Below are 25,089 nucleotides of genomic sequence, written 5' to 3'. Positions count from 1 at the left end.
GACTGTCCTCTTTACACAGTAATCAGTTGTGAACTGCCGAATCTCTGTGCGGGGTCGACTCCCAAGTTGTACGATGCGGAAGCGGTCTTCCATGTGACTTCTCAGCACGATTTGCGTATCCTACGCCCTTGGATCCAGACGTACACATGCCCCAAAGCCTTGAAAACGCAACGATGAACGGAAACAACATCAACGAGCCATGACGCCCGAAAGCCTAGTCATCAATGCGCCGCTGCAAAGGGCAGAAGAACACCCCCTTGGTGGACACGACGTCGCGACCATACTGAACTACTACCGCGAGCCCAATGACGGATCCGCGCCGACGCCGGTGGTGGTCAGTCCAGGCAAGGTGGCCAACGTGAGGCCTGCCGTAGCAGTTCCGGTGACGATACAAGACATTTCTGGAAGAGAGAGCTCGTATACTCTCGACTCCCATGGGTTCCAGCTGTACCGCCACCAAAGCTCCGAGAAGCATTTCCTGGACGAGGATACGATCCGGACTGGGTATTTTTCTGAGACGGAACAGTGCTTGAAGGACCTGTAGGTTATTGGATCGACAATCATCTTGCAACGGAAAAGGGGCCAGTGACAAGACTGAGCTGATACCAATGCTTCATTCATTCCAGGACAGGGGCATCAACGGTCAGAATCTTCGATCACAAAGTTCGGCGTGGTCCGTCTCATTGGCACCAACTTGGTGAAAATAATACGATGTCGCGTGGCCCGCTACATCGCGTCCACGTAGACCAGTCGTACCACGGCGCCGAACTTGTCCTGCAGCGACACTTTCCCAATGAAGCCGATGGGTTGAAAGCAAGGCGGTGGCAAATTATCAATGTAGGTAATAGGCTCTTCTTCGCTCCATATCAGAAGAAAGAAGTCGACGAACCTTAAGTGATCTGCTGACACCTCATCAGGCCTGGCGTCCTGTCAAGACCATCCACCAAAACCCATTGGCCGTAGTCGATGCCCGCTCGGTATCCGAAGACGATCTAGTCGCGGCGGAGGTGCACTATGTCTCCTCCGGACACCGCGCCGAGACATGGACCGTCAAGCCGAGCAGCAGTCACCGCTGGTACTACAAGTACGCACAGCAGCCGGATGAGGTGATGCTGATCAAGTGTTTCGACTCCGACTCCGCCAACGAGGCCCGGCGGACGCCGCACTCTGCCTTTGAGGATCCTGCGTATTTCTATAATGACGAAGATAGCGCGGACAAGAGCGGGAGGGAGAGCATCGAAGTCAGGGCTTTGGTGTTGTATTGATGGCCACTGCAGACTTGAGTAATAGAGAATGCGTTCTGATGAACTTTGCCTCAGGGTAAACGGACCAAATTCATCCAGTAGGTACACAAATGTATGTTGGTGGAGCAGAGCAATCGCGAAACGATGAGCTTCAGAGATACCAAAGATCAGTTAGACTGGGATGAAGTCGAATTCTCAGGGGGGGTCAACAGAGCCTCAGCAAACGCAACGCGGCCACCAACAAGACCCCAGTATATTCAATTCGACGTGAGGAGTAGCAGAAACAGGAGCGAAGGACGCCATACCGGGAAGCGGTTCACTCGCGAGACATCAAGCTCAACAGGAGAATCAGAAGCGTTCGTGCTTGCAAACGGCCAGCCTGATTAGACTTCACCCTCGCGTGTCGGAGATTAAAACATCGGTGTCGAAACAGCTGTGTACGGCGGCACCAAGCCGAAACATTCGCCATCTTCAGGGACACGATTTACCGTAGAGCCCGGTGTTTTGAGCAAACGGATCCCCGGATCAGGCTGCAGATGGGAAGAAATATCGGCTACCTATATTGGCTGCTCTTCCTGGGCCCGCCTCCCCCACCATGATGGATAAGATTCTGCAGGAAGCTGTCTGACATCAATCTCAAAAAGCTAATATTCCATTTTCCCTTGCCATCGGGAGCGTATCTGCAGGGTCCCCCACGAGTCCCTTTCCCGTTTGCTGCAGAAAGGGGCTGGATCCTGGGGAACGAGCTTCTGCATAAATACATCATGATAACTAACCCCTTCCCTCCCCGTTTGCACAGCGGGTTCCATTGAATACTAGTGACGGGTAACAACTTTAATCTTACAAAACCAGACGGCTGACATCAAATGTATGCATGTACGTGCAAGTCACGACCCACTAGAGAATCGTGCCATGGGTACTGCTCAGGAACTGGAAACTTTTGTTTGAATCCGCCAATGCAAGCCAGCCGTCTTGACTTTCCCAACGTGAAGCAAAGTGCTTGCATATACGCAACTTTGTTTTCTCGAAGGGCTGGGATTGTCGTGTGGCTCCTGGATCCAGGCCTCGTATCAATCTCGGACTGCATCCAAGGGACGGGTGTTGCTTCATACGACAAACACTACGCCAGCAACAATGCTCGAGCTTCTGGCCACACGATGAATCAAAATCTCGTTACTACCTCGTTCAGTCTTTTGGCATACTCGTCCTTCCCTCTTCACTGCCTTACCACTGCTTGCCCTGCTCTATCGTGGAGATAAGTAACCCCCAGTCACCTGCTTCTTGTAGGCAAGACGATTCACTTATTTCCATTCTATCATATCTCAGGTCCCTCAGAAGAAGGTGACCATGTTCAACGTATCAGGCCAAGGCCAAGATGAAGCCGCAAGACTCGCCCGCAGCCGGGCCAGAATGCCGCGGATAAAACTAGAATACCAGCTGCCTGTCACCAAAGCCGCACTAGCCCCTGCCCTAAAGGTTGGCAATCGCCCAATGGCATTCTTCGTACACCCGCTGACAATGTACCAACAGGTGACCAAGAAACGGCGTACCCGAAAGGCCGTGAAGCAGCCGGTCAGCCCCCCTAAGTGCTGGTGGTATGAACTGCCACTCGAGGTATGCGTGCTACTCAATCCTTCCCTCGTACCCTCACACGCACCCAAGGACGGACTGGGCTGCCTTTCTGAGTAACTAACACTCCTCGAAAAGCTACGGTACAAAGTCTACGAAGAAGCCTGCTTCCAAGGCACCCACATCGCCATCGACAGCGACCCCTCGCGGCACTGGGAAGGCCCCTTCACCGTCTCGCACCCCGCCGGCGCCCGCGCCTTCGCCAGCCTGCTGCGGACCTGCAAGAGCATCTACCACGACCTGCGCAGCCACCCGCTCATCTACAAGCACAAGCACTTCGAGTTCGACGAGCCGGCCGTCCTGCACAGCTTCTTCGCGCGCGCCCTGCCCCGCTGGGCCCTCGAGCACGTCACCCACGTCGACCTCGAGCCCCGCCGCGTCACCGTCCGGTGCCCCGGCCGGGGCGCCTACAGCACCGCCTCGGCCGTCCAGGTCCTCGTCGGCGCCGACGACGTCCCCGCCACCGCGCCCGACCCGGGCCTCGTCGTCGCCGCGCTGCCGCAGCTCCTGCCGCGGCTCCGGCAGCTGCGCGTCGTCTTCTCCTGGCACACCGACGCCGAGCTCGGCGTCGTGCCCGTGGCCAAGCGCGTCATCCGCGAGCTCATCGCCATCTCGGACCTGCGGGACCGGGTGCCGGGCAAGCACCACCACCACCATGACCCGTCCATGGTCCCCCAGCGGGACGACTTCACGTTCGGGTTCGTGCTGGCCGTCAAGTTCGAGTCGTGGAGGGGCCGGAGCGATCCGCAGGACAAGGGGAAGGAAGTCTACCACAAGTGGTGCGTCCACTGCTTCATCAACGAGTACCGCAGCAGGGACGGGCCCATCAAGAAGTACGGGGGCAAGCTGCGGAACATGTTGAAGGGGGTCGAGTGGTGTGTGAGTACGGACAACCACAGGGCTTTCCGGAGAGAGAAGCTGGAATGAGCATGATGACGCAAATTCAAGAGGTTCAGGGATTTCGGCATCATCTAGCTGGAGCTTAGATGGATGGTGATGGCTGGATCGGCCGGAACAGTTCCAGGGGTAGATGGAGTCCTTGACCACTCCTTGGGTCGGGGGCGGCATCAAATACCATGCCTGCGAACTGCTGTTATGATGTCAAGTTCATCGCAGATGCGTCATCCTTGAATAACCGCTGGTCTCTGAAAAGCAGCGTACGCGGCCCGAGCCATTGTGCCTTCCGGCAATCTGCCATATGACTTATGTGCCAGTCCAGGCGAGCGTCTACCAACAGGACCGGCCCATGAACACCGGAACGAGACAGCATGAGAGATTGCTACTTGGACAGACTAATATGGGGAGTGTGTTCTTCGAAAAGTTTGAATATTCTTATATCGTTCATGTATCGTTCACCGCAGGGATGTAATGTGTAATGCCGATCCACCATCATCGGCGAATCTTCAATTGGGTATCTTGTTTCTCTCTATCAGTGACCTGAATGGAAGTCATGGTTCTCGTAATATCCGTAGCCGCCAAGGATCGGGCGCCGCGCTGGCCAATCCCAAGCCTAAAAGGTATCGTCCAGAATATCGTGGTTCATCTGAACCATAGTCGGACTGTGCTCGGGGGTCGAGCCATACTCAGGGGCAGCTCCGGCAGTTAGAAGGATATCCTCGACAATCCGCTTGCTGGCCTCGCGTGCTATAGATGTACAAATTAGCATGAAAGCCCCCATACAATAGAATATAAATGATCCAGTCAACTTACCAGGCGTTTGCATCAGCTTGCTCGGGGGCAGCGCGAATTGGATCGTCTTGGGCGGGCTCATGCCGCCAAACATGCCGTCGTCCTCATCGTCATCGCTGTCCCACGTGATCTCATCCGGCTCGTACTTGCCCTTGCCCTTGCCCTTGCCGCTGCTCTGGCGCTCGGCGAACACATCCCGCTTCTTAGCCGGGGTCTGCACGCTGACGCCGGGCGTGCGCGGTCCCTCGGTACTGGGCCTCCCGGCAGCGGGCCGGCCTTGCTGACCTTTGAGCGGCGACATGGCACTATACAGGTTGGTCCGCAGGGTCGGGGCCGCCATCTCGGGCGAGCTCTGGGGACTGTCCTGCCAGAGCGCGCGGCGGGTTCGGTCCGTGTCGGGAACGGCGGCGCCAGCGCCAGCGCCAGCTCCTCGGTTTGGCGACAGGCCGCGCCCACCGCCCTTGTGCGGCGTGGCCTGGATGCGGTAGTTCTTGTCCAGCAGGCGGTGCAGGAGCGGGTCCTTGTTCTTGTCCTTGTTGGCAGTGCCGAACAGGTTCGTGCGCATGCCGCCCTGCATGGGCGTGGGCGCCTCGAGCAGCGAGGACGAGTGGGGCGTCATGGACATATCGGGCAGGCGGTCTTGCTGGAGCTGCTGCGTCGTCTCGTCCGGATCGTCGGCGAAAAGGTCGCTTCCGGCGGTATGGTCGTCCTGGCCCTCGCCCTCCTCGCCCTTCATCTCGCGGCGCAGGTTCTCGTACGGGGACCCGAAGTTGGCGAACTGCATCTCATGGCCGCGCAGGGACTTGGTCGCCGGCGGACGCGGGGTGCTACCATCGAGCGTGCCGTCGTCCAGCAATGAGTCCTCGATCTCGCGGTGGTGGGATTGATGTTGCTGATGCCGCTGCTCGTGGTAGGTTGACTGGTCGTCAGCTACGACGGATTGGCTGGTCGGGTCGGCATAGCCGCCATCGTCCGTCGTGGTCGTCGTATCGCCTAGGCGCGTCGTCTCGTCGGCGGCGGTGGTGTCGCCCTCGTTGGCGAGCTCTTCGTAGCCGGAGAGGGAGACATTGGCCGAGGCTTCGAAGAATTGCTTCCAGAACTAGAGAGTAAACATTCCCAATCAGTTATCGCGCGTCACTTAGATGGTATATGAGAGTTGCGCAAGTTTACCTTGGAAGCTTCCCAGACATTCTTGGAGTGTTCGCCATACTGCTCGACCAATGGCAGGATGCTGGAGGTGACGATGCGGTGTGCTTTGCTGAAGTTGTGGTCGATTTCCTGCAGGGTCAGGGTGATGGACTGCTCGAGCTTCTCGAGCTCTTCCGTCAACGTCAGATTCCTCGAAGGGCCCGGGAGAGACATGGCGACTTGTGTGTTGTCGAGCCAGACTATGGGCGAATTTGGGAGCGAGATCTGGACGGATCGATCTTGAGAGTGACTTGTTGGGTTTACTGTATTGATTCTTGGTGGGGTTCGGGGTACTTAGAACGATGGGGCGCGTGCTGGTCAGTCAGTCAATTGAACGCGATGCGGGGTTGCCAAGTCACCAAGTCAACAAGAAATAAAGCGATTTAACCTTAGACGCTCATGTCAACAGTGTTCAGGGGCTGTAAATATTTCGATGGTCCAGAGAGCACCTGTAAGTATTTAAATCGAGGCCATTGGTCTGCCACATCCTCTGATTCTAGCCTCAAATCAATCATCTGCCCTCCTCCGACCATCTCTTTATATTCCTTAGCAGGGCAATCACTCGAATTCTTGGAGAACAGATGCTTTTTCTCAGGGAGCACCTATCATAAGCAGTCATCCTCGTGGAGCGATTACAGCCTCACTTACGATGGATATAAGGTACTACCTAGCTTCTCTTCTATAGCTAATCTCAGCATTCTGCCCGTCCGAAACTCGCGTCATATCCCGGCAACTTCATTGCCTAACGAACATTTCTTACACGGCCATTTGGAGAGAACTGTCAAGCGATGCGAGGGGTCCCTAGTAGCTAGTGAACTTGGACTATCACAGCGGAAGCAGGTTCTAACAACAGTTATCAGCAGTAAACAACAGAACGAACTCCCCCCCCTGCCCTCCATAACATTTATCATTCAATAACAGTCAGCTGGAACCCAGGGATCACGCCAATATGCTGATTAGCTTCCTTATAACATCCTCATTCAAACGAGACCATGCTTCTTGATTTGGGAAACCGCTGGCCTTCCAGGTACGGATACGTTAGTAGTCACCCTGCTTACTGGGATTCGACCATGAAGAGTCTCAGTCTTGTGGTGACTCGGCAATCTAACATGACCGTTTTGTATCATGCCCGACTCCATGCCCAGAACCAGATTTCTGATGTAGGGTATGCAGACTGTGATGATGCCGAATGACTGCACAAATACCGTGGTCAGGGCCAATTTCCAAGAATGAAAATTTCGATCAAGATGGGCTGATCTCAAATTCTCCGCAAAGTAGAATTGTGCAATCAAAGCCCCGATGACTCTTCTTGATATTAGCTACTTATGAACACCCTTTTAGCTGGTAAAGGTTACAAGTACATACACGAGTCTAGCAGCGAAGCAGCTGATGGCGGTGGCTTTCTCGCTTCTCTTCAGCCTCAAGTGATAAACCATGTAGACGGGGAGTGCGATCAGGGCGCTTTCGACGACGATGCTGGCTGTCGAGAATGCTTCCAAAAAGGATATTTGGTCGATACATTGAGCCCCTAGTACCTGCCACACGTGCGGCCGACGGCAGGGAAAGGCGGCTACGAAGAAAGACGAGGTAAAGAACAGAGTGATGAAGCTCGCTATGGCGTAGATCAACCTCTTGTGGAACCTGTCTCGTGTGATGTCGTGGAGAAAGACGAGAACCGACGCTTGTGCGCAGACTGAGATCAGAACAAGCATAATACCGGCGGAGTAAACTGCTTTCTGCAACGACTCTAGCTGCTGTAGTGTCATCTCATCTTGGTTTCTGCCGATTCCGTTGGGTACAGCAACAGACACTGCGACTGTGAATGCAATACTGAAGGTCTGTGCTGCTTGTGATCAGCATGCATAGCTTGTGAAGAATAGCGAGTGCTTACTGTGGCAAGCAACAGCGTGACGTTTTCCATATTTCGTCGCTCGGAGCTGACGGACGACAGGACGAGCCTGACGCCGATAGAAATGACGACCATCGCTTCCATGATCCAGGCCAGCAAGCTGACTACTGGTCCAAGGTTAGATGCCGTTACCGGTTCACGCTTGTCCATGTCGCTGGGATTGCGGGTAGAAGAGTGTGGGTGGATGGATGTGCAAAGCAGTGATGGCCAGGGGAGCAACTACATACAGACTGCCTAAGCAATGCGAAACGCCCTGTCTTAAGAGACTCAATTATCAGTGAACAAGATGACGGGGGTTTGGCAAGTAGCAACATTGAGACGTGCGGCTTACGCTGATGGCGAATAAAAGCCACGGCGGTTGGTAGACATCGCATGCTCTTGCGTCGACGGATCGGCAATGTGATTGACATGACAGACTTGGCTCGAGGCGGGCATTCTATTTTTACTGAGATATAACGAAGCAGGCTATGAAGCGGCCCAAATCATCCCAGAAGTCCCAGATAGCCTCGCAGGTCATATATCTATCATACGGATGAGCCACGCCACTTCCGCAAGAGCTGAGGCTGCGTCACGGTGACTTGGGCATAATCTTGGAGTAGAATGGGTAGCATCACCGGGAAGCCTGGATAAGGGATGGTCCAAGTAAATATGTACACCACCACTCATTGTTCGATGAGCAGAATGGCACCAACCAGACTCGTACGCCTTATCGTGCCGCAGGCATCTTGGCAGTCTTACCATTAGCTATGCGCCATCATGTATTGGATTTTGATGTTTATTGCTCGCCATGTTGGGCTACACAACATGACGCCCGGTAAAATGGCTTACCCCTTAGCAGCCCCCACCCCCATTAACGAGCAGGCTTCGCTTGATTTCGTGCTTGAAGTGATAGCAGTAAACACTCCATGCAGCGACTGTAAACCATCTCCGGTTTTCAGTCTTCGCCAGCAGAAGCTACGAGTGCTATATCAGTATACGTATCCACGCCGGATCTCCTTCACCACGTTTATCAAGTCTTTGCGGCGTAAACTCCCAGAGACGCAGTGAACGTCTCGCCGAGAGCTTCCAATCTCACGGGAGCTGGGCGTAACACGACTTTTCACGAGATCCACGGCTCTACCTACTTGGAGAGAGATGCCAGTGGTCTTGCACGCCTTGGGAAGTCACAGGTGTTAAAGGTATCTCGGGCGCCTCAATTATGGTTCATTAAGCTGCCGTGCTGGATCTTTGCCCCTTGAGGGTTTACTGGGAAGCTATTTGGACACTGGCTAAATGTTAACCCATCTCTGCAGCGTCGGTTTGGGTTCCTGTCTATCTTTGGATTCAGCTGCTGTATCCTTGCTACATGGGAGACGCCATTATCGTGAGTTATGAGTCGCCCGCTCTGCGGCGTCCTTTTGCTGATGTTGAGCTTTCTAGTCTCTTCACAGAGGCATTCACCAAGTAAGTCGAATCGAATGGGAAGGGCGAGCTATATCCACGAACTGACTCTTGAATGAAAAGTGGCGGACCAGCCGGGTTGGCATGGGGGTTCCCTATCGCCTGGCTATCGTCGTTCTCCGTGTATCTTTGCCTAGCAGAGATGTCATCCATGTAAGCGTCCTTCGATAACTCAGGGTCCTGTTTCGCCAGCTAATACACCAAACCGTAGCGCCCCCATCTCTGGCGGGCAATATTTTTGGACCGCGATACTGGCTCCTAGAAGATACAAGCGCTTTTGTGGCTACCTGATTGGTCTTGCCCCTGTTGGACTCAACTTTGGAATCGTACACTAATTGTTTGTAGGATGGCTTCATTTGCGTGGATCGCCACCCTCGCCGTAGGTAGTATCATTACGGGCAGGATGATCCAGGCCCTCATCATCTTGAATAGCACAGGCTACCAGCCTCAAAATTTCCACGGTGCATTCCTCTCCTGGGCCGTCATTATAGTGTGTATTTTCGTTAATACTGTAGTTGCTGGGATCCTGCCCTTTCTCGAGGGAGCCATCCTCATCATCCACATAATGGGTTTCATTGCTATACTGGTGACACTGGTCTACCTATCACCACGCACCTCGGCCGAGCAAGTCTTTTTCCGTTCCCTGAATGAAGGAAATTGGCCAACACAAGGTCTATCATACTGTGTTGGCTTCATCGGTAATGTGGCAACATTCATCGGTAAGTGTGCCTATTTGTTGGCCGAGACATAATCAACTACAGCTGATCACCATTTCTACGCCATAGGAGCGGATGCCGCTATTCACGTGGGTAGTCCCCAAGGTTATTGACGATTGAAAATCAATTACTAATCTCAGGACGTTCATACAGATGGCGGAAGAAATAGAGAATGCCGCCATGAATGTGCCGCGCGCCATTGTCACTACGGTCGTACTGAATGGTAGTATGGGCTGGGCCATGGTGCTGGCTATACTCTTTTGTCTCGGCGATATTGGATCTGTCATTGTATGCGTCCCTGAATCTCTCCTTACCTGCCTTCAACCAACAGTATTCTCACCAACGTCGCAGCATTCTTCTACTGGCTTCCCATTCATACAAGTATTTTACAACGGGACAGGCCAAGCGGGGGGCTACAATAATGACAGTAATCATCATATTCATAATTTGGTGTGCCGTAATCGGGTTCTCTGCCACATCAAGCCGGATGATCTGGTCATTTGCCAGAGATCGCGGTCTCCCATTTCACCAATATCTGCGAAAGGTCTGTCTGAAGCATTCCATCTCCGTCTTCCAACCACCGTGGGAAGTCCATGACTGATAAGTGCTGAGCTGCAGGTCCATCCGCGCACCCGTGTTCCCGTAGTGGCAGTTATCATGGTGGCCGCCATCTCGTGTTTGCTGAATGGCATCTACATTGGGTCATCCACTGCTTTCAGCAATGTGATATCTATGTCGGTATGTGGTCTTTACGCTTCCTACCTCCTTCCCTGCAGCTTCCTCCTCTGGCGCCGCGTTACCGGGCAAATCAAACCATACCGTGGAACCCAACAGCGCGGTGCCCCCCTCGTGCCCCACTCGATGGCAGTCGAAGACAACGGCGACCCGGACGTCCTACCCGAAGAGCAAGGCCTAGAATGGGGGCCCTGGCGCATACCAGGGTGGCTGGGCGTCTTGAACAACAGCTTCGCCTGCATTTTCGGCATATGGGTGATCTTTTGGGACTTCTGGCCAACCCACCTGCCTGTTACTGCGCAGAACATGAACTACAGCCTTCTTGTGACAGGGTCCATTATTCTCTTCGGGGTTGTACGCTACTTCATAGGAGGCAATGTGACATACAGGGGCCCGTTGGTAGACTACGAAGTGAAAGGGTTTGCACTTGGTCGGGTTTGAGAGGAAGGGGGGCATATTCTACTTGGTGTCCGAAGCAGAGGTAATGGACCACCGAATGGAATCGTTGTGAAACAGCCCGAAGACTAGAAACGGATTCGAGGAAGCCTTGCGGCATTCTTTACAGTGGCAGATGGTAATCGACTCAGGCAGCATTGTGCTTTCCACGTAGATCATGCCGCATAAACAAGAACCACGAAGAAGGATTGGAGAGGGCTCTTTGCCCACCGGCTTGGGAGTGGGATCCATCGTTCAAGAAAGAGGAAGTCAGACTGACTGGAGAAGGTGGGTAGGATGGCGAGGCTGGAGCGAAGGGAGCGATCAGAGTGAAACTGGAAAGGGGACTTGTCGTTCGTCCTCGTGCTGTGATCACATTCAGGTGGCCATCTCTCTCTATATACCACTTAAGTACTCCGTACCTATGCAGCCTCCCATCACTGTTTATAGGGTCTCTATGCATTGCAATTGGAACGTGCATAAGTCTCGTCAATATGTCTAACACACCATCGGGTAGACACGCCCCTTCCCTTCAATGTTGACTTTGGCGAATGACCCGTAGCTGCCTACATGTACGTACTTGCCTACCTGTAATACCAGGTATGTTATAATCGTACCTACCTACATAGGTACTTTAGGTACATAAGGCAAACGGTCGGCTTTCAATCAAAAGCCACCGCCATTCCATTTCTCAGTCCCGCGGCAGCCAGACTCCCAAATTTCATTTTCATCCCACTCACCCATTCCTTCTATCGTGCAACGACTTTCTTTCCCACAATGTCTATCCTCGCACGATGGCGCTTCCCGCAATCCCATCGCCCCGAGCGACACTGATACCCTTCCTCTCCGCCGCAGAGGCCGATAGGCTCGCGTACCCGCCCAACGCCCTCCCAGGTGCTCGCGATGTGAGTACCTTCTATGGCACCATGCGAGTCTATGAATGGGGGCCAGCGGATGGGAACAAAGTCTTGTTCGTTCACGGCGATGCCACCCCGTGCTTGGTATTCTCCAAGATTGCCCAAGGAATTGTCGACGCTGGATACCGTGTCATGCTGTTTGGTGAGTAGCCTGCAAGATGATTTTACAGTCCACCAACTAACACCGTCACTAGATCTTTGGGGACGAGGATATAGCGATACGCCGCTCAATTGCCGGCACGACGTTCGCCTCTTGGCCACTCAGATACTGTTGGCCATCGGGTCATCGCCTCTCTCTTGGATGGGAAACGGCAACCTCTTCTCCATCGTCGCCTTCTCCCTCGGTGGTCCTATCTCGCTGGCGTTTACTGGTGCTTTCCCCCTATCAGTCCGATCACTCGTTCTTCTCGGCCCGGCAGGCCTCATCCGCACCTTGCCAGATGGATACGAAGACCAGATCATGCATAGTCCCGAACTGGCCCCATCAGATGAAGCTCTCCGTGAGAAAGTCCGGCAGATCCTGGGAGTTGCCGTGTCTGGCCCAGCTTTGAACATACAGGCGGACCAGAGACAGGACGCCCCACCACCAACAGGACCTGATAGGGTGGAGAAGACCTTCGACATGGGTGCTGTCCTCCAGTGGCAGTTTGATCATCATCAAGGCCATGTCCATCCATCTCAGAGCACGACCCAGTATGGACCGCTCCAAAAGGGGGAGCATATATGGAAGAAGGTTTGCGACATTATCTCCGCCCGAACACGACCCGATGCCCCTCTACATGGATCCAAGTTGCTCGTCTTCTTTGGCCAAGACGATGATGTTGTGGTCGGAAAAGAGACGAGCGAGGAGATCTCGAACCTGCTGCCACCCGACCATTTGCAGGTTGAGTACCTACCAGGGGGGACATGGATTCCCCCTATCCCAACAGTGAAAGCATCACTCGGACCATTCTTTCCTTCTGGGGTTCTAGGACTTCTCTGTTGTAGATAAGTCATTCGAAGCTGTATCTGTCGTTATGCTCAAGCTCGAATGGACTACATCATGTCTTAATCGGTTATTTGCTCTGTTTTCAGTCACTTGATTCTACCGGTATGAGGCGGAGAAAAAGAAAAAAAGACCACCCTTCCCCCTCCCCATCTTAGTCTAGAGCTAGCTAGAGCCTAATACCAACCCTAAACAGAACCATTTGGTCACTGGGATTGCAGTGGCCGCTGTGACTGCCCTGACAACCGTGAGTTAACTAAGGAGACCTCCATGTAATGAAGGAAGGGCGGACATATAAAAATGAAAACCGAATTTCCCATGTAACTAACCATAGCCAGCCCCAGCTTGGACGACAAATCCCGTAGCCAATCTATATTATTCATCGAGGATTCTTCCGAACCAAATCCTCATTGCTCAGATCTACGTGGTGTGGTAGCCAACCTGGCGTCATTTGCTAACATAAACTCAGGCGACATTACTGCCTGCAACTTCTGTGGGTGTAACCAGCTTGCCATCAAAGCAAAACCAGAGAAATGCTTGGCGCAATTGGCCTGTGACGTGCTCCTAGCGACCTTGTGGCAAATTGCCACATGTTGCTCGGTGCTAAGGATATCGTATGCACCCAAGGCTCACGAAGAACGACATTGGGATAGGAGAAGAGGACTGTTGGGCGGGTATCTCTACCAGCAGAGGGTTGCAGTGCATATATCCGGCCGGGAGCTGTACTTGCAGCACTGCAAATGGTACTGTACACTTCTTGCGGGAAGAGGCGAGACTGGGCATGAATTCGATATTGAACATAGGTGGGATTACGTCAAATATCACGTCGACAAGCGGGGCATAATCCAATATGGCTGCGTGCGGCTGATGTGCCGGCGGCATCGAGGACTCGGGTGAGGGCACATATGGACGGATAGGTCCAACTCCCACCAGCGCTATTGGCTGTCACTTTTTGGATGTCGCTCGCCCTATAGCGTTGATAGGCTTTGAGCCTATTCGTCCATACATGGCCCTCATCGGGAAGCTCGTGCAGGTTTGACCGAGACAGACCCCTTAAGGCCCCCCGTCACACACGTATTTAGTCATACCCGTCGGGTCGATCTAGCATGGCTGTCTCCCTTCCCTCTTTCCTCTTTGCAGCACGCTATCTGTATTGGGTTGCACCAGACCCTGAACCCTCTTTGACTTGCGTGGTGATATATAATTTTCCTCTGTCGAATCGACTTTGATCTCTTGCATTTGGGCCGAGCCTCCTCGACAGAATAGCGTCACCGGCTGATGCTATGTGAAGTCACTTGAGGGATGTTACCAGTAAGCCATTATTTATTGGGATCATGGGCTCTCCATACTAGCTGTTGGAACAATTCGCTGTGTGACGGAACACATTTCATATATCACAGAAATCGGATGAATACCGGCCTCATGACTGACAATTGCCTCTCCCAGTGCGCTTGATTAATACTACCACAAAACGCCTCGAAGATAGTGTCCCTTCCTACGCCATTCTCTCTCATACATGGGGGCCCGATCACGAAGAGATATCCTTCCACGAGATCCAGGGGACGGCCCTTCGCACATCTGGCGGCCGCGGATTCGGGCGATACCCCCCTGATGGCCGCCGCCAGCAACGGGCACCTGGCGATTGTCGAGAAGCTCCTCGGGTTCGGGGTACAAGTTGCATCGAGCCACTACTATCTGCGCAACGCCGCGCGGGACTTCGCGAAGAAGAACGGCCACGGCGCCATCGTCAAGTTTCTCGACGATTGGGGCGCGCCGTCCGATGCGGACAGCGCTCGGGTCCGGACCCGCCGCTCGTCACTGCTGGCCAAGTTCGGCGCTACGATTATGATGAGACGGGGTTCCAAGGACAAAGGCTGACGCGTACTGGCGGGTGGAGGCCCCGAGCTTCCCCATTCAGTCGGGCTATTCTGGCCATGTGTCTCTACGCGGCTGCTTTCTTCGTCGGGTCGGGGGTCGTCGGGACCTCGGGAAGCTATGAAAGGAGACACGATGGGCATGTTACCATGACGAATGAAGCCTCTGGCCGGACGGAAATCGAACGGGGCGTGGTGGATTATATTCAGAAAGTTCCAAGCTGTTCACGGATGCCTTCCGTACCTGTACTTCACCTTGGAGCCGGCTTATTACGTTAAGAGTCGTTATGTATTGTTCTACGAAAACGCTTGTTTGGTGTATTTGAAGTTGAACCTCTATTACGGGTTTACTGTATTGATTCTTGGTGGCGTACTTATCCCTGGTTGCCAAGTCACAAAATTGAAGGGAATATATTGTTTTACACGTCCATGTCACAATATTCAGGGGCAGCAAACGTTTCGATGGTTTTAGGAGTATCAACATCCAATGCGTCAATTCGTACCTAGCGGGGCTGAGTTGAAAGCAACAAACTTGAAGCAGATGCCAGTTGGATGGATTTGATCTTGTTCCATTTGGTATCATTGATGCGCCTATCTACAGAAACCTCTTGACGCCTCCATAGTAACCTGAAATCTCCAGCTGCAGTAGCAACTGATCTATGGTGCTTTCCTCTTGGGTGTGCCCCTTTCCCTCGTCATTCGTTGCCTCGTTCTTCGTCGGTTTGGTGTTTGGCCCTCCCTTCTCGCTCATGCCCCGGCAGACCGTAATAAACACATCGACCTTTTTCTTAAAGGCGTTATATAGCTGGGCCTCCGTAGGCTCGTCTGTTCGCTGCTGCGCCTTGCCCAAAGCCCGCAGGTGGGCGCGTTTGGCAAACGTTAAGATGAGAGCGAATATATCCTCGAGCAGTTTGAGGATCGGCTGCTGGCGCTTTCGCAACAAGAGCGTATGCATGATCTCGTCGAGAACTTCCTCGTGGTGCTCGCGCAGCTCCTCAGGACTGATGATGCGCCCTGCGTTACGATCACGGAGGTTCGACTCTACTTGATTCAACCATTCTTCGAACGACTTCCAGCGGAGATTGATACCCGTATCGAAGAAGTACGCCACGACACTCGCCACAAAGTGCTGAGCTTCGATGCGAAAGCGGAGCGCTGCGTTGCTCGTGCCAGATCGTTGTGAAGTCCGCAAGTTTGTGTCGCGAAATAGCTCGCTCGTGATGTAAAGTAGCCGCAAAACCCGTAGGAGCAGTTTGAAGATCCTGTCGTACTTGAGCAAGATGACGGGCGTGAAAATAGGAGCCAATGGAGCTGGAGGTTTGTAGGAAAGCCGGAGAAAATCTAGTGCCTCGAGGGAGTCTGGGTTCATGCACTTTTCAATTTCTTCGTCCGAGAGATCGCGAACCCCAAAACTCAGGTCTCCCGGCATTTCATGGCCTTCTCTTGCCGACGGTTTGTGTTTCGGACGGGACAAGTAGCTTTCAGACAAGAGGCCCATCAGGGCCAGACGCAATTCCGAACTTGCGGGTGGCCAGTTGTCCCGGCCCCCAAGACGAAGACCCATCACGCCCCCATTCCGAGCAATGCCCGCCTGTCGTTCGGCCGTCTCCAGCTCGGGATCGAAAAGCGCATGGGAGAGCCGACTGCAGAAGAGCCCGTTCCCAAGCAGGTGGAATTCCTTTTGTAGACGGATGTGCTCTCGGAGATCGTGTGACTTGAACAGAAGACTCATATACTCCCTATTCACCAGTCGTGCCTGTGCCTCCACCAGCGGACCAAATGACAGCAGAGGTAAGAGCGACCAGTGTGGTGACAGAGCAACCCCTGACCCCTCTGGAAGACGCACTATGTCGAACAGACGTTCGTGGAGAAGTTTGGACAGATGATCTGTCTCGCTCGTGGGTTGGAAGGGCATACTCATCTGCTTCATTGAAGCCAATAGTCGGTTTTCAAGCTGCAGTTCTTTCTCGCCAAAGAACTGTAACTCGTAGGCCGAATCAGAAGTCGGTCGAGCAGGGATATTGCCTTGCCCACCAAAGCGAATGATGCCTACAAGGCTGGTCTCATACGCATGCACATCCTCCTGTAGTGCCTCTATAGATTTCCAGTCATAATGCCATTGTAGCTCTGGAACCTTTATGGAGTGGACAGGCTCTGCAGAGCAAAGTGGATGGCTTGGGTGGTGTGTCCGCAGGAGTCTCAGTGTTCTCCCGGTTTCAAACAGTTTGTGTCCAACTTCTGGGGGTACGAAAGCCGGCATACGGTCGTCGTCAAGGACGTAGTCGGCGGCATCGTTCACCTGACCAAAGTCGTCCACGAATGGTACATTGTCGACTTTGACAAAGCTTTTCCCAGGGCCATTCTTGGTCATAGGGTTGCCACCCTCAGGTTTGATGCCAATCCACTTTTGTGCAAAATCAGCCCAGGGCTCTGTGACTCTGCTTAGGATTTCTCGCATGATCTCGCCCAGGAGGTCGTCGCCATATTCCAGTGCTTGCGTCTCTTCGAACAGCCTGGACAGCAAGTGTTCGTCTTTCCTCGTCTTGTTCAGTCTGGACACGAGCGATTTGAAGTATGTCAAGAGACTATGCACCGGGTGAATCAGCGACTGAAGTTGTAATAAGGACTTGATGTTCCTGGCATGGATTCCCAACTTGGCTTGGATAGCCAGCAACAGGCCATCTATGGCTTTGGCCAGTGCTACTCTAGCTGGCGAGGGATGGGTCCTGAAGGTGATTTGGACAAACATGGAAAAGTACCGCGATATGTTGGCGCATTGCAAGCATTGTTCTTGGAGACCTCCCAGAACTTGTACAGAATACCCAGAGACCCGGATTTTGTCAAGGTCCGGGATGAATGAGGACTTCTGCTCGTCCCAGCGGAAGAAGATGGACGCCCTCCCGAGAGCAAGGGCCAGTAGTGAAGCTGCATAAGGATTGGTCTCAACAAGATTGAAAGAGCTGTTGCTAATCTGCAATGGATCCGTGGTCGTCTGCAGTGCGGCATCGTAGGTGGAAGGCCCGGCCTCTGAGAGGAAAAGGGGCTCCAAGGGGGGGTATTTCTGCTGGGGCGAAGCCATCCCATGTTTTGAATTCCGGGCGTTGCAATGTAAACTCTCTCGTTTCTACCCAGGCGTCGCTGAAGAAGTCGACATTGGATAGGCTGTCTTTCTCATAGTCATCCTCTATGGGTGCGTCGGGGTTGCTTTGCTCCCGGCGACTGAAGTCGGGCAAACCCTCCAGAGCAGAGGGAATGCTGAAGAACTCATCCGACTTGAACTGGACGGGCTCCAGGCCTTCGCGTGCCCAGTCGGGAAGTGCTTCTGACTGAACGCGGAATGCGAAGAACTCGCTCTCGGGGTTGTGTGAGAGGTATACCCAGTGTGAGGCCTTCCAGAAGTCCGGGATTGCGAAAACGTCGGCTGCATCCTCGTCCGGCATGTTGGCGAGATGCTGTGCATATGTTGTGGTTTTGTTTTCATTTTTCTCATCGCTGATGAAACTTCACATTTTGTTGATACATGGCATCGTCAGGCAGTCTTCAATTTGAAAGGATCTATGAGCCCAAGGCCTACGATTAGGTATGCTAAAGTGCGACGCGACTGGACGTGGTTCGTGGTTTCCCCCACGGGCCCACTAGCCATTAGCGCCCAGCAGTTGCAGGCCTGTCTGTTAGGTACTATGTAGCTTCCCAAGCTTCTGTAGCTGTAAGTACAACATTGAAGGCAGCGATAAGATAAAAGATCGGCAGGGACGACCTTGAGGGAAGCTCTCCGGCTAGAGCTCCATTTGCGAAGCTTCGAGTTTATTTACTTACACAGACATACAAACCTTCTGACATCCATCCTACACCTTTTGGCACCAATACAAATACACAAAGCATTGAAAGCCCCCCAGAGACGGCTCTATTTTGATAGCAAACATTCAATACACTCTCTTACCGTCACGTCCCCGAGAATACTCAATTGTCGCATTGCAATCCAGAGCAAGAGCAGCGGCGGAAAGGTTGTGATCGCAATGCCTCCCAAACGCAAAGGCCGAGCCAGCCTGGCCAGCAATTCGACGCCCAAGACGCCGACCCCTTTGCCCGACGACAGTGCTATGGATGTCGATACACCACACGACGCGGATACACCGAGAGCGGCAGATACGCCCGTCGCGACCCAGCCCAGCCAGCCCATGCCCAGCGATGCATGGACCGACGACCAGGTGGCTTCCTTGCTGAAAGCAATCATTCGTTGGAAGCCAACCGGTCAGTCGCCCCAGTTGAGCCCTTCATACCACGATCTGCTGCTTACTCCCTGTCTGTAGGAATGCACAAACATTTCAGAGTAATCGCTATTTCCGAGATGCTACGCAATCATGGCATCAAACCCGAGGTCCACCCGCATACGCGCATTCCCGGCATATGGGCCAAGCTGGGGCAGCTGTACAACCTTGCGGCCATTGACGAGCGAGATAACAGCTACGCTTTCAACGAAGACGACCCGAAAGAGCCGTGGAAAAACTACAAGGACTTCGATCTACCCGCAGAGCTCCAGGAGCCCATGTTCGCGCGCCGCTTGAGGGCCCCCAGCGAAGCGCCCTCATCACCGCCCCAATTCGACTTCGAGGAGGCGCTCAAAGGCGGCGCTACTTCAGCTCCGGGCGCCCGAGATAAGAAGCGGAAACGGAGAGCTACGGACGCCGAGTCCAGCGCCGCCGGCAGCGGCATCAAGACCCGCTCTAGTACGGTCGAAGACACCGAAGATGACACCCCTTTGCCCAGTAGTCCTGTGACAAAGAGTGCTCGAGGTGCCCGTAGCCAGCGGAGGTCTGCCCGCCATGCCAAGGCCGATAGCACCGAGCCCGAGGCCAACGAGGAGAGTGAGGGAGAGGATCAAGAAGACCACGAAGACGAGGAGGACGAGGAGGAAGAAGACGACGAAGAGGACGAAAATGGCGACGAGGAAGAACAAGAAGAGAGCGGGGCTGAAGAGGCTGCGACTCCCGCTTCCTCTGTGACCAGATCCACGAGAGGAGGTGCAAGGGGCAGAGGAGGTGCAAAGGCAAAAGCCGCATCGACACGCGGTGCTAGGAGAGGTCGCGGTCGTGCACGAGGACGTGGTCGCGGTTGAGAGAAGAAAGGGGTTTAAAACACTTCCGTGATTACACAAACGAGGATGGTATGCTTTTGCGGTATCGCATATTGCCGGAGTTGAAACACTCTTACACAACTGGTTTTCTGTCAAACTAGATTGCGAGCAGGTGCTGGCATAGGATGCATTGCTGGTGTTCACTCCTTTCAGAAGCCTTCCATAGCCCATGGACCTCTAAGTAGGTACGCTCTAGACGGTGTATCTACAGTACCCTTTCGGGTGAAGACGTAAAACGTCGCGGACTGTAGTACTGGGACGTTGGGGCATTGGAAGGCCGTATACCATGGGGAACGGCAATTGAGAACGGCTACGCCTCTGCCAAACATGGTTGCTTGGGAGCTTTCGCGATGAGTTGTATTGATGAAGCAAGCTGTGGCGGGTATGATAGCCTGTAGTAGGAAGTTTACCCCAGATCAAATACCCAATGGAACTCTTCCTCAGCTCACTCATGTGTGTTGTTGTTGCACAATACTTCATATCATTTGATGCATTGCCATAAAGACTGACTAGATATTTGATGCTCTGCCCTGCCTTGCCTGGTCCCCTCGCCCGTTGTCCGTTGAATTCTACATACGCCTTGCCCCGTTCCCATCCCCATTCCCATTTCCCCTTTTCGATTTGTTTTTCCAAAAATGAAGGGCGGTTAGGTTCTTCCTCGTCATTATTAGATCTACATTTACCATAAAATGACTCTCTGACAACGGAACGGACATGGGGAAAACACAGACACACTCTCTGCCCTTCCTGAAAAATCCCAACGCCATGGTATCTTCGCTTTCATTTATCCAAATCCTGATTTCTTCCCTTCCCTGCCCTGTTTCATCGCCGCTGTTGTTGCCTATCCCGATCATTAGCGGCCCTCTCCCCTAAATCATCCGCGCTCTCATAGAAGTAGCTCCTCAATTGATTCGCCGACTGCGGCGGCTGTTGTGTCGGCGGCGGCGTCGATGGCGATGGTACCGCTCCCCCGCCACCGTGCCCGCGAGCGTCGGGGCCGCGGGTGTCAGGTTCCGACCTCCCTGGCTGGGGACCACGCTGAGGTAGTCGGCGGCGTGCTGCTCGTCCGTGCTGGGCGGGCTCACGGGCAGCGGCGGCGAGGGCGAGGGCATCACGCTACCCATAGTCATGGTTCCGCCGCCGCCGCCCCCTGGGCCCAGCGGACTCAGCACCGGGTCCGGCGACGGCGCGTTCGACCGCGTGCCTTGGTGGTGGGCGTCGCCGGCGTTGGAGCCGACGCCGATGGAGCTCACGCTCGCATCGCTCGTGTTGCGCAGGTGCGCTGCGTCGCCCCGCGATAGGTTCGACACCTCGCTCGTTATTCGGCCCCGGGGAAGGGGCCGCGGGGACGACGGCGGTGGCCTGCTAGGCCCGTTTTGTTGAGAGCCGACGGCGGCTGCAGCGGCCGCGCCTGGCCCGCCTGGGCCGCCTAGCGCTGGCGAGTCAGGCCGCCCTGAGCTGACGGAGCCGACGCCGCGGTGGGCGGAGTTGGACGATATGCTACCGTGATCTTGGGATACGGTATAGTGGGATAGGGACGAAGGGTTGGTGGGTGTTGAGGTCGAGTGCGGCGCGCGGCCAAAGTGGGTGTGTTTGTTGATGACTTCTACGGGCGTCAAGCCGGTGTCGCTAAGTTCGAGGGCGGGCGACGTATCTAATTCGAATTAGTTAGCTATATGGACAAAGAGCCTCCCAGAGACATTACTTACCCATCAACTCGACGAGTGGTGTATCGGGCATTTCGTGATGCACCATTGCCATCTCGGGCCGCAGGTGCGACTGCGCATGCGCTTGCGTGTAGGCCATCTGCGAGTGTGGCGGCATCGCTCCATTACGACTTTCGATGTCGTCCAAATTCGGGTTGTCATCCGAGGTCGTGACGGTCGGCGCCTTGCCGCCGTTGCTGTCCTGGCCCCGGATCCAGGACAGAATCCGGTTGCCATTCTCGTCCGTCTCTCGCGCGCTCATGTTGTTCGAGTTGCGCAGGAGCTTGCGGCGTCGGTACAGCATCACGAGCACCACGACGGCAGTGATGAAGACAAGACCCAGGACCACTCCGAGAACAGGAGCCACCCACGAGGGTAAGCCGTTATTGTTGTCGAAGTTGGGTCTTGTGCCATTGCCGTAGTGATCCGGCGTGTATGGGTAGTAGTGCGTAAGTTTGGACGTCGGGTATTTAGTCTCGAAGACCTTCTGCAACCCCTGGTCTGACCATCCGCTGGGGGTTGGTACGGTCATGGTCGCGGAGCCTTTGAAGTCGCCACCGATCATGAGGTGGATCATCTCGGGGACTCCGTAGTCGTGGTAGCTCGCCGGGTCGTACGAGTTCATCCATTTCCCCTCGGTTAGGTTGAAGAGCTGTATCATCTGGTTGTCCTTGAGGCAAGGGACGGTGTTTCCGCCCTTTAGAGAGGGATAGCCACCGATCACCATCATCTGATCAGGGTAGGGTGTGACGCATTTGTGAGCGGCGCGCGCATGGTCGGTCTTTCCGGATGCGATCTTCATCCACATGAAGGATGGAAGGGAGAGAATCCAAACATCATCGTTGAAATCGGAATCCTCATGTAGACCGTCGTAACCTCCGTAATAGTAGATGTTGTAACTCGAATAGTCTTGGGCAACGGCCACGACAGCGCAGCCCCGGGCGAGCTGGCCAGGACCGGCAATTGTAGGTTGTTTGTACCATTTATCATTCGCTATATCGTAAATGTCGACATCTGACATGAATGACGGGCTCTCAGCTTTCTGTACTGTGGTCAGCTCTACGCAAATTCGCTTAAGAGTCTGTAGTATTCCTTGCGACTTACACTTTGCGCCTCGTTCAGCGATGACGCCTTTCCGTTGCTGTAGTCCGGGTAGGTGGCACCGCCCAGTGCCACGAGGATCCCCTGGGCACCAACAGGTACCCATAGGAGCTCAGGGCTCGCTCGTCCTTTGATGGCATCTGGCAAGGTTTTGTTGGACCACCTTTCGTCGTACTGTGTTGTCATGTCCAGCGTTATCAGCGTGTCCGATACGTTGACAGGATTCAGCGAATTGTTCAAGCGCGGAACGTAGATGGGTCCGGCGGACGGCGAGCGCATGCCGCCGAAGTACCAAGCTTTGTTTTCCGACGGGCTGTTGGCAGCTCCGCCAAAGGTGACGTAGCGCGTCATGCCGCCGGGCAGTGTCTTCCTATCGAAACCGGGCTTGAAGCCTGGCTTGTCTGATCCGTACGGACTGAATCGATTCACAATAACCTCATTCGCCGGCGGATCTGAGTTGGCAGCTGATTTGGTAGTCAGACCTCCGTATAGGAAGAATTCATTGTCATTGGCCAGCATGGCACCGTCGAGATAGTTTGGAGCGAAACTGTTGGCCGCAGTACCACCGCCGGTAAGTGATATTTCTCCAAAGAGGGAACTAACGTTCTGGCTGACGTTGAAGGGCCGGCTGAAATTTAAGGTATAAATTATACCAAGGGGGTTGCCTATCGACGTTGTCAGTTATTGAGATGGTCTTTGGAACAGAGACTTCGCGAGGTTTACCGTCCAGCATCGGGAGACCATATGACCCGTCGTTCATGCCGGCAAACCAGAATAAGTTGCCTCCATCCATATAGACCGTATCCTTGATAGAAGCAACTACCCACAAAAGCGATACGTCAGTAAAACACGCCGACTTGTCCGGATATCGCGTGGATCGAGGATATAGTATAGTCGTGTACTTACCCCGAGGAGCCTGCCACTGGCAAATGGTGGCATTGACTTGGCCGGGAACCCATCCTGATGCTTGCGCATCCACAATCAAAGCAAGGTTGGCACCGACAGCCAACCATGCTATGGATAACCAGGACATCTTGACAGTTGTGGTTGGAAAGACCGATGAAAAATGCGGTCACAGAGATAATGCAGAACAAGAATAGGAGCAGACAAAATGAGGCTCACGACATGGCACAGGGGGGGGTTGAGCTCGAAGCGGGTATGCCCTTGATAGAAGCGGCTCGAGGCAATATCACGAAAACAAAGAGCGCCGTGTCAATGGCTGGAATGTATTATGGCCGCGTCTGATTTGCCGGGAGAACGTGGCCAAGGAGCAATGTACCGCTTCAGATCGAGACAGATCAAAACAATGCGCAAAACGGATCTGGAAGTGGCTTCGAAGATTTTCTTTGTGGGTAATGGGAATGACGGGATGCCATAGATTATTGAGAGAGCGGCCCGATCGAACAAGGGATGGGTAGTGGCAAACGCCCGCAACAAAGATTCCGCAGGCGATGATGGGCAGAATGGAATCCGGAGCATGCTGCCCCCCCAATTCAGACCGGGCAAACCATAGCGGGCAGTCCTTCCAATAGTACGGCTGCACCGAGGATCTCTGCAGGACAGCCGAGCGGAGCGAGGCTTGTAGAGGTAACATTCTTCGTGGCGATGGATGGATGTCAGCTCACGTTTCTGGAACTAGCCTGATCCGATATGGCCTCGTTCTCACCACATATTAGATGGTGTGGTACCGTCTTACTCTGACGAGAGACAGCGAGCCCAAACTCTTCCAGTGAAGTTATAGCCTCGCCTTGGGCCATTTTACGACTGGCAAGCAGAATCCGTATATGGGCTTCAAGAATCGTCGGGTGCGAACTGTCGTGCGGACTTGCCATAGTGGCCCGGATGCGCGGAAGGCATAGCAACTCGGGTGGAACATCCCCGATGCCTAGGAGAATGGTACCTGGCGATGTAACGGCATTGCAATCGATATCCAGCCAGTGGCTTCCAGTGCTTGTAGAACCAGACCATTTGCTGTGTCGCCCCGATGCGCAGAAGGGGAGGCTTGGCGCTGACAAGACGGACAAACAGCAACCTGGCAAATTCCTGGATGCCAGGGAAGGCGTCATTCCGGAAGCAGCAACTGATGAAAAGGCAGGAAGTTACGTGGTTCACATTCTCGACCGTATCCGTAGGACCGTATGTTTGCCCATATCAACCTGCATCTGCCCCACTCGCAAGTATACGGCAAGATCGAGGTGATTGGCCCAAGTTTCCGACTGGGATGGTCGAGGGTTACTTAATATCTGCTGCTGGTAAGAGGTAACGGTCGATCCCTACAATATTGAAATGCGCCTTTCTATCACACCTGCGGACCCGAGCGCCTAGCAGCAGTAGCATTGCCATGCAGGCTGTCCCGCCTAGGCAATCGTCTCGGCGGAGAAACTACC

The 25,089-nt window shown here is 53.9% G+C and overlaps 11 protein-coding genes across 11 annotated transcripts; 6 read left to right on the top strand and 5 right to left on the bottom strand.

Moving 5' to 3' along the window:
- Window positions 1–199: 199 nt before the first annotated feature.
- Window positions 200–1,265, top strand: PG986_006347 (uncharacterized protein; the record flags this gene model as incomplete). The annotated part of the gene is made up of 3 exons (XM_066842569.1): window positions 200–540; window positions 627–837; window positions 918–1,265. 3 exons carry the CDS (start codon window positions 200–202, stop codon window positions 1,263–1,265), a joined length of 900 nt encoding a protein of 299 aa, XP_066702431.1.
- Window positions 1,266–2,951: 1,686 nt separating this feature from the next.
- Window positions 2,952–4,048, bottom strand: PG986_006346 (uncharacterized protein; the record flags this gene model as incomplete). The annotated part of the gene is made up of 2 exons (XM_066842568.1): window positions 2,952–3,963; window positions 4,035–4,048. 2 exons carry the CDS (start codon window positions 4,046–4,048, stop codon window positions 2,952–2,954), a joined length of 1,026 nt encoding a protein of 341 aa, XP_066702430.1.
- A 335-nt stretch (window positions 4,049–4,383) lies between these two features.
- Window positions 4,384–5,924, bottom strand: PG986_006345 (DASH complex subunit Ask1-domain-containing protein; the record flags this gene model as incomplete). The annotated part of the gene is made up of 3 exons (XM_066842567.1): window positions 4,384–4,517; window positions 4,584–5,661; window positions 5,733–5,924. 3 exons carry the CDS (start codon window positions 5,922–5,924, stop codon window positions 4,384–4,386), a joined length of 1,404 nt encoding a protein of 467 aa, XP_066702429.1.
- Window positions 5,925–7,087: 1,163 nt separating this feature from the next.
- On the bottom strand, window positions 7,088–7,809 carry PG986_006344 (Satratoxin biosynthesis SC1 cluster protein 4; the record flags this gene model as incomplete). Its single annotated transcript, XM_066842566.1, has 2 exons — window positions 7,088–7,588; window positions 7,642–7,809. The coding sequence occupies 2 exons, from the start codon at window positions 7,807–7,809 to the stop codon at window positions 7,088–7,090; spliced, it is 669 nt and encodes a 222-aa protein (XP_066702428.1).
- A 1,195-nt stretch (window positions 7,810–9,004) lies between these two features.
- PG986_006343 (uncharacterized protein) lies at window positions 9,005–9,434 on the top strand (the record flags this gene model as incomplete). The annotated part of the gene is made up of 3 exons (XM_066842565.1): window positions 9,005–9,022; window positions 9,163–9,252; window positions 9,276–9,434. 3 exons carry the CDS (start codon window positions 9,005–9,007, stop codon window positions 9,432–9,434), a joined length of 267 nt encoding a protein of 88 aa, XP_066702427.1.
- Window positions 9,435–9,445: 11 nt separating this feature from the next.
- PG986_006342 (amino acid permease-domain-containing protein) lies at window positions 9,446–10,991 on the top strand (the record flags this gene model as incomplete). The annotated part of the gene is made up of 4 exons (XM_066842564.1): window positions 9,446–9,818; window positions 9,885–9,904; window positions 9,969–10,397; window positions 10,434–10,991. 4 exons carry the CDS (start codon window positions 9,446–9,448, stop codon window positions 10,989–10,991), a joined length of 1,380 nt encoding a protein of 459 aa, XP_066702426.1.
- Window positions 10,992–11,779: 788 nt separating this feature from the next.
- PG986_006341 (uncharacterized protein) lies at window positions 11,780–12,889 on the top strand (the record flags this gene model as incomplete). The annotated part of the gene is made up of 3 exons (XM_066842563.1): window positions 11,780–12,044; window positions 12,097–12,790; window positions 12,874–12,889. The coding sequence occupies 3 exons, from the start codon at window positions 11,780–11,782 to the stop codon at window positions 12,887–12,889; spliced, it is 975 nt and encodes a 324-aa protein (XP_066702425.1).
- A 1,609-nt stretch (window positions 12,890–14,498) lies between these two features.
- PG986_006340 (uncharacterized protein) lies at window positions 14,499–14,765 on the top strand (the record flags this gene model as incomplete). Its single annotated transcript, XM_066842562.1, has 1 exon — window positions 14,499–14,765. The coding sequence occupies one exon, from the start codon at window positions 14,499–14,501 to the stop codon at window positions 14,763–14,765; it is 267 nt and encodes an 88-aa protein (XP_066702424.1).
- A 591-nt stretch (window positions 14,766–15,356) lies between these two features.
- Window positions 15,357–18,201, bottom strand: PG986_006339 (uncharacterized protein; the record flags this gene model as incomplete). Its single annotated transcript, XM_066842561.1, has 2 exons — window positions 15,357–17,822; window positions 17,890–18,201. 2 exons carry the CDS (start codon window positions 18,199–18,201, stop codon window positions 15,357–15,359), a joined length of 2,778 nt encoding a protein of 925 aa, XP_066702423.1.
- Window positions 18,202–18,777: 576 nt separating this feature from the next.
- On the top strand, window positions 18,778–19,877 carry PG986_006338 (CT20 family protein; the record flags this gene model as incomplete). Its single annotated transcript, XM_066842560.1, has 2 exons — window positions 18,778–19,012; window positions 19,072–19,877. The coding sequence occupies 2 exons, from the start codon at window positions 18,778–18,780 to the stop codon at window positions 19,875–19,877; spliced, it is 1,041 nt and encodes a 346-aa protein (XP_066702422.1).
- A 920-nt stretch (window positions 19,878–20,797) lies between these two features.
- On the bottom strand, window positions 20,798–23,735 carry PG986_006337 (uncharacterized protein; the record flags this gene model as incomplete). Its single annotated transcript, XM_066842559.1, has 5 exons — window positions 20,798–21,549; window positions 21,605–22,643; window positions 22,706–23,367; window positions 23,426–23,521; window positions 23,609–23,735. The coding sequence occupies 5 exons, from the start codon at window positions 23,733–23,735 to the stop codon at window positions 20,798–20,800; spliced, it is 2,676 nt and encodes an 891-aa protein (XP_066702421.1).
- Window positions 23,736–25,089: the final 1,354 nt, after the last annotated feature.

Source organism: Apiospora aurea (genome assembly GCF_038362705.1).
Source record: "Apiospora aurea strain CBS 24483 chromosome Unknown utg000004l_segment0_segment0, whole genome shotgun sequence".
NCBI lineage: Eukaryota > Fungi > Ascomycota > Sordariomycetes > Amphisphaeriales > Apiosporaceae > Apiospora > Apiospora aurea.
This window is presented reverse-complemented; position numbering and strand designations above follow the sequence as displayed.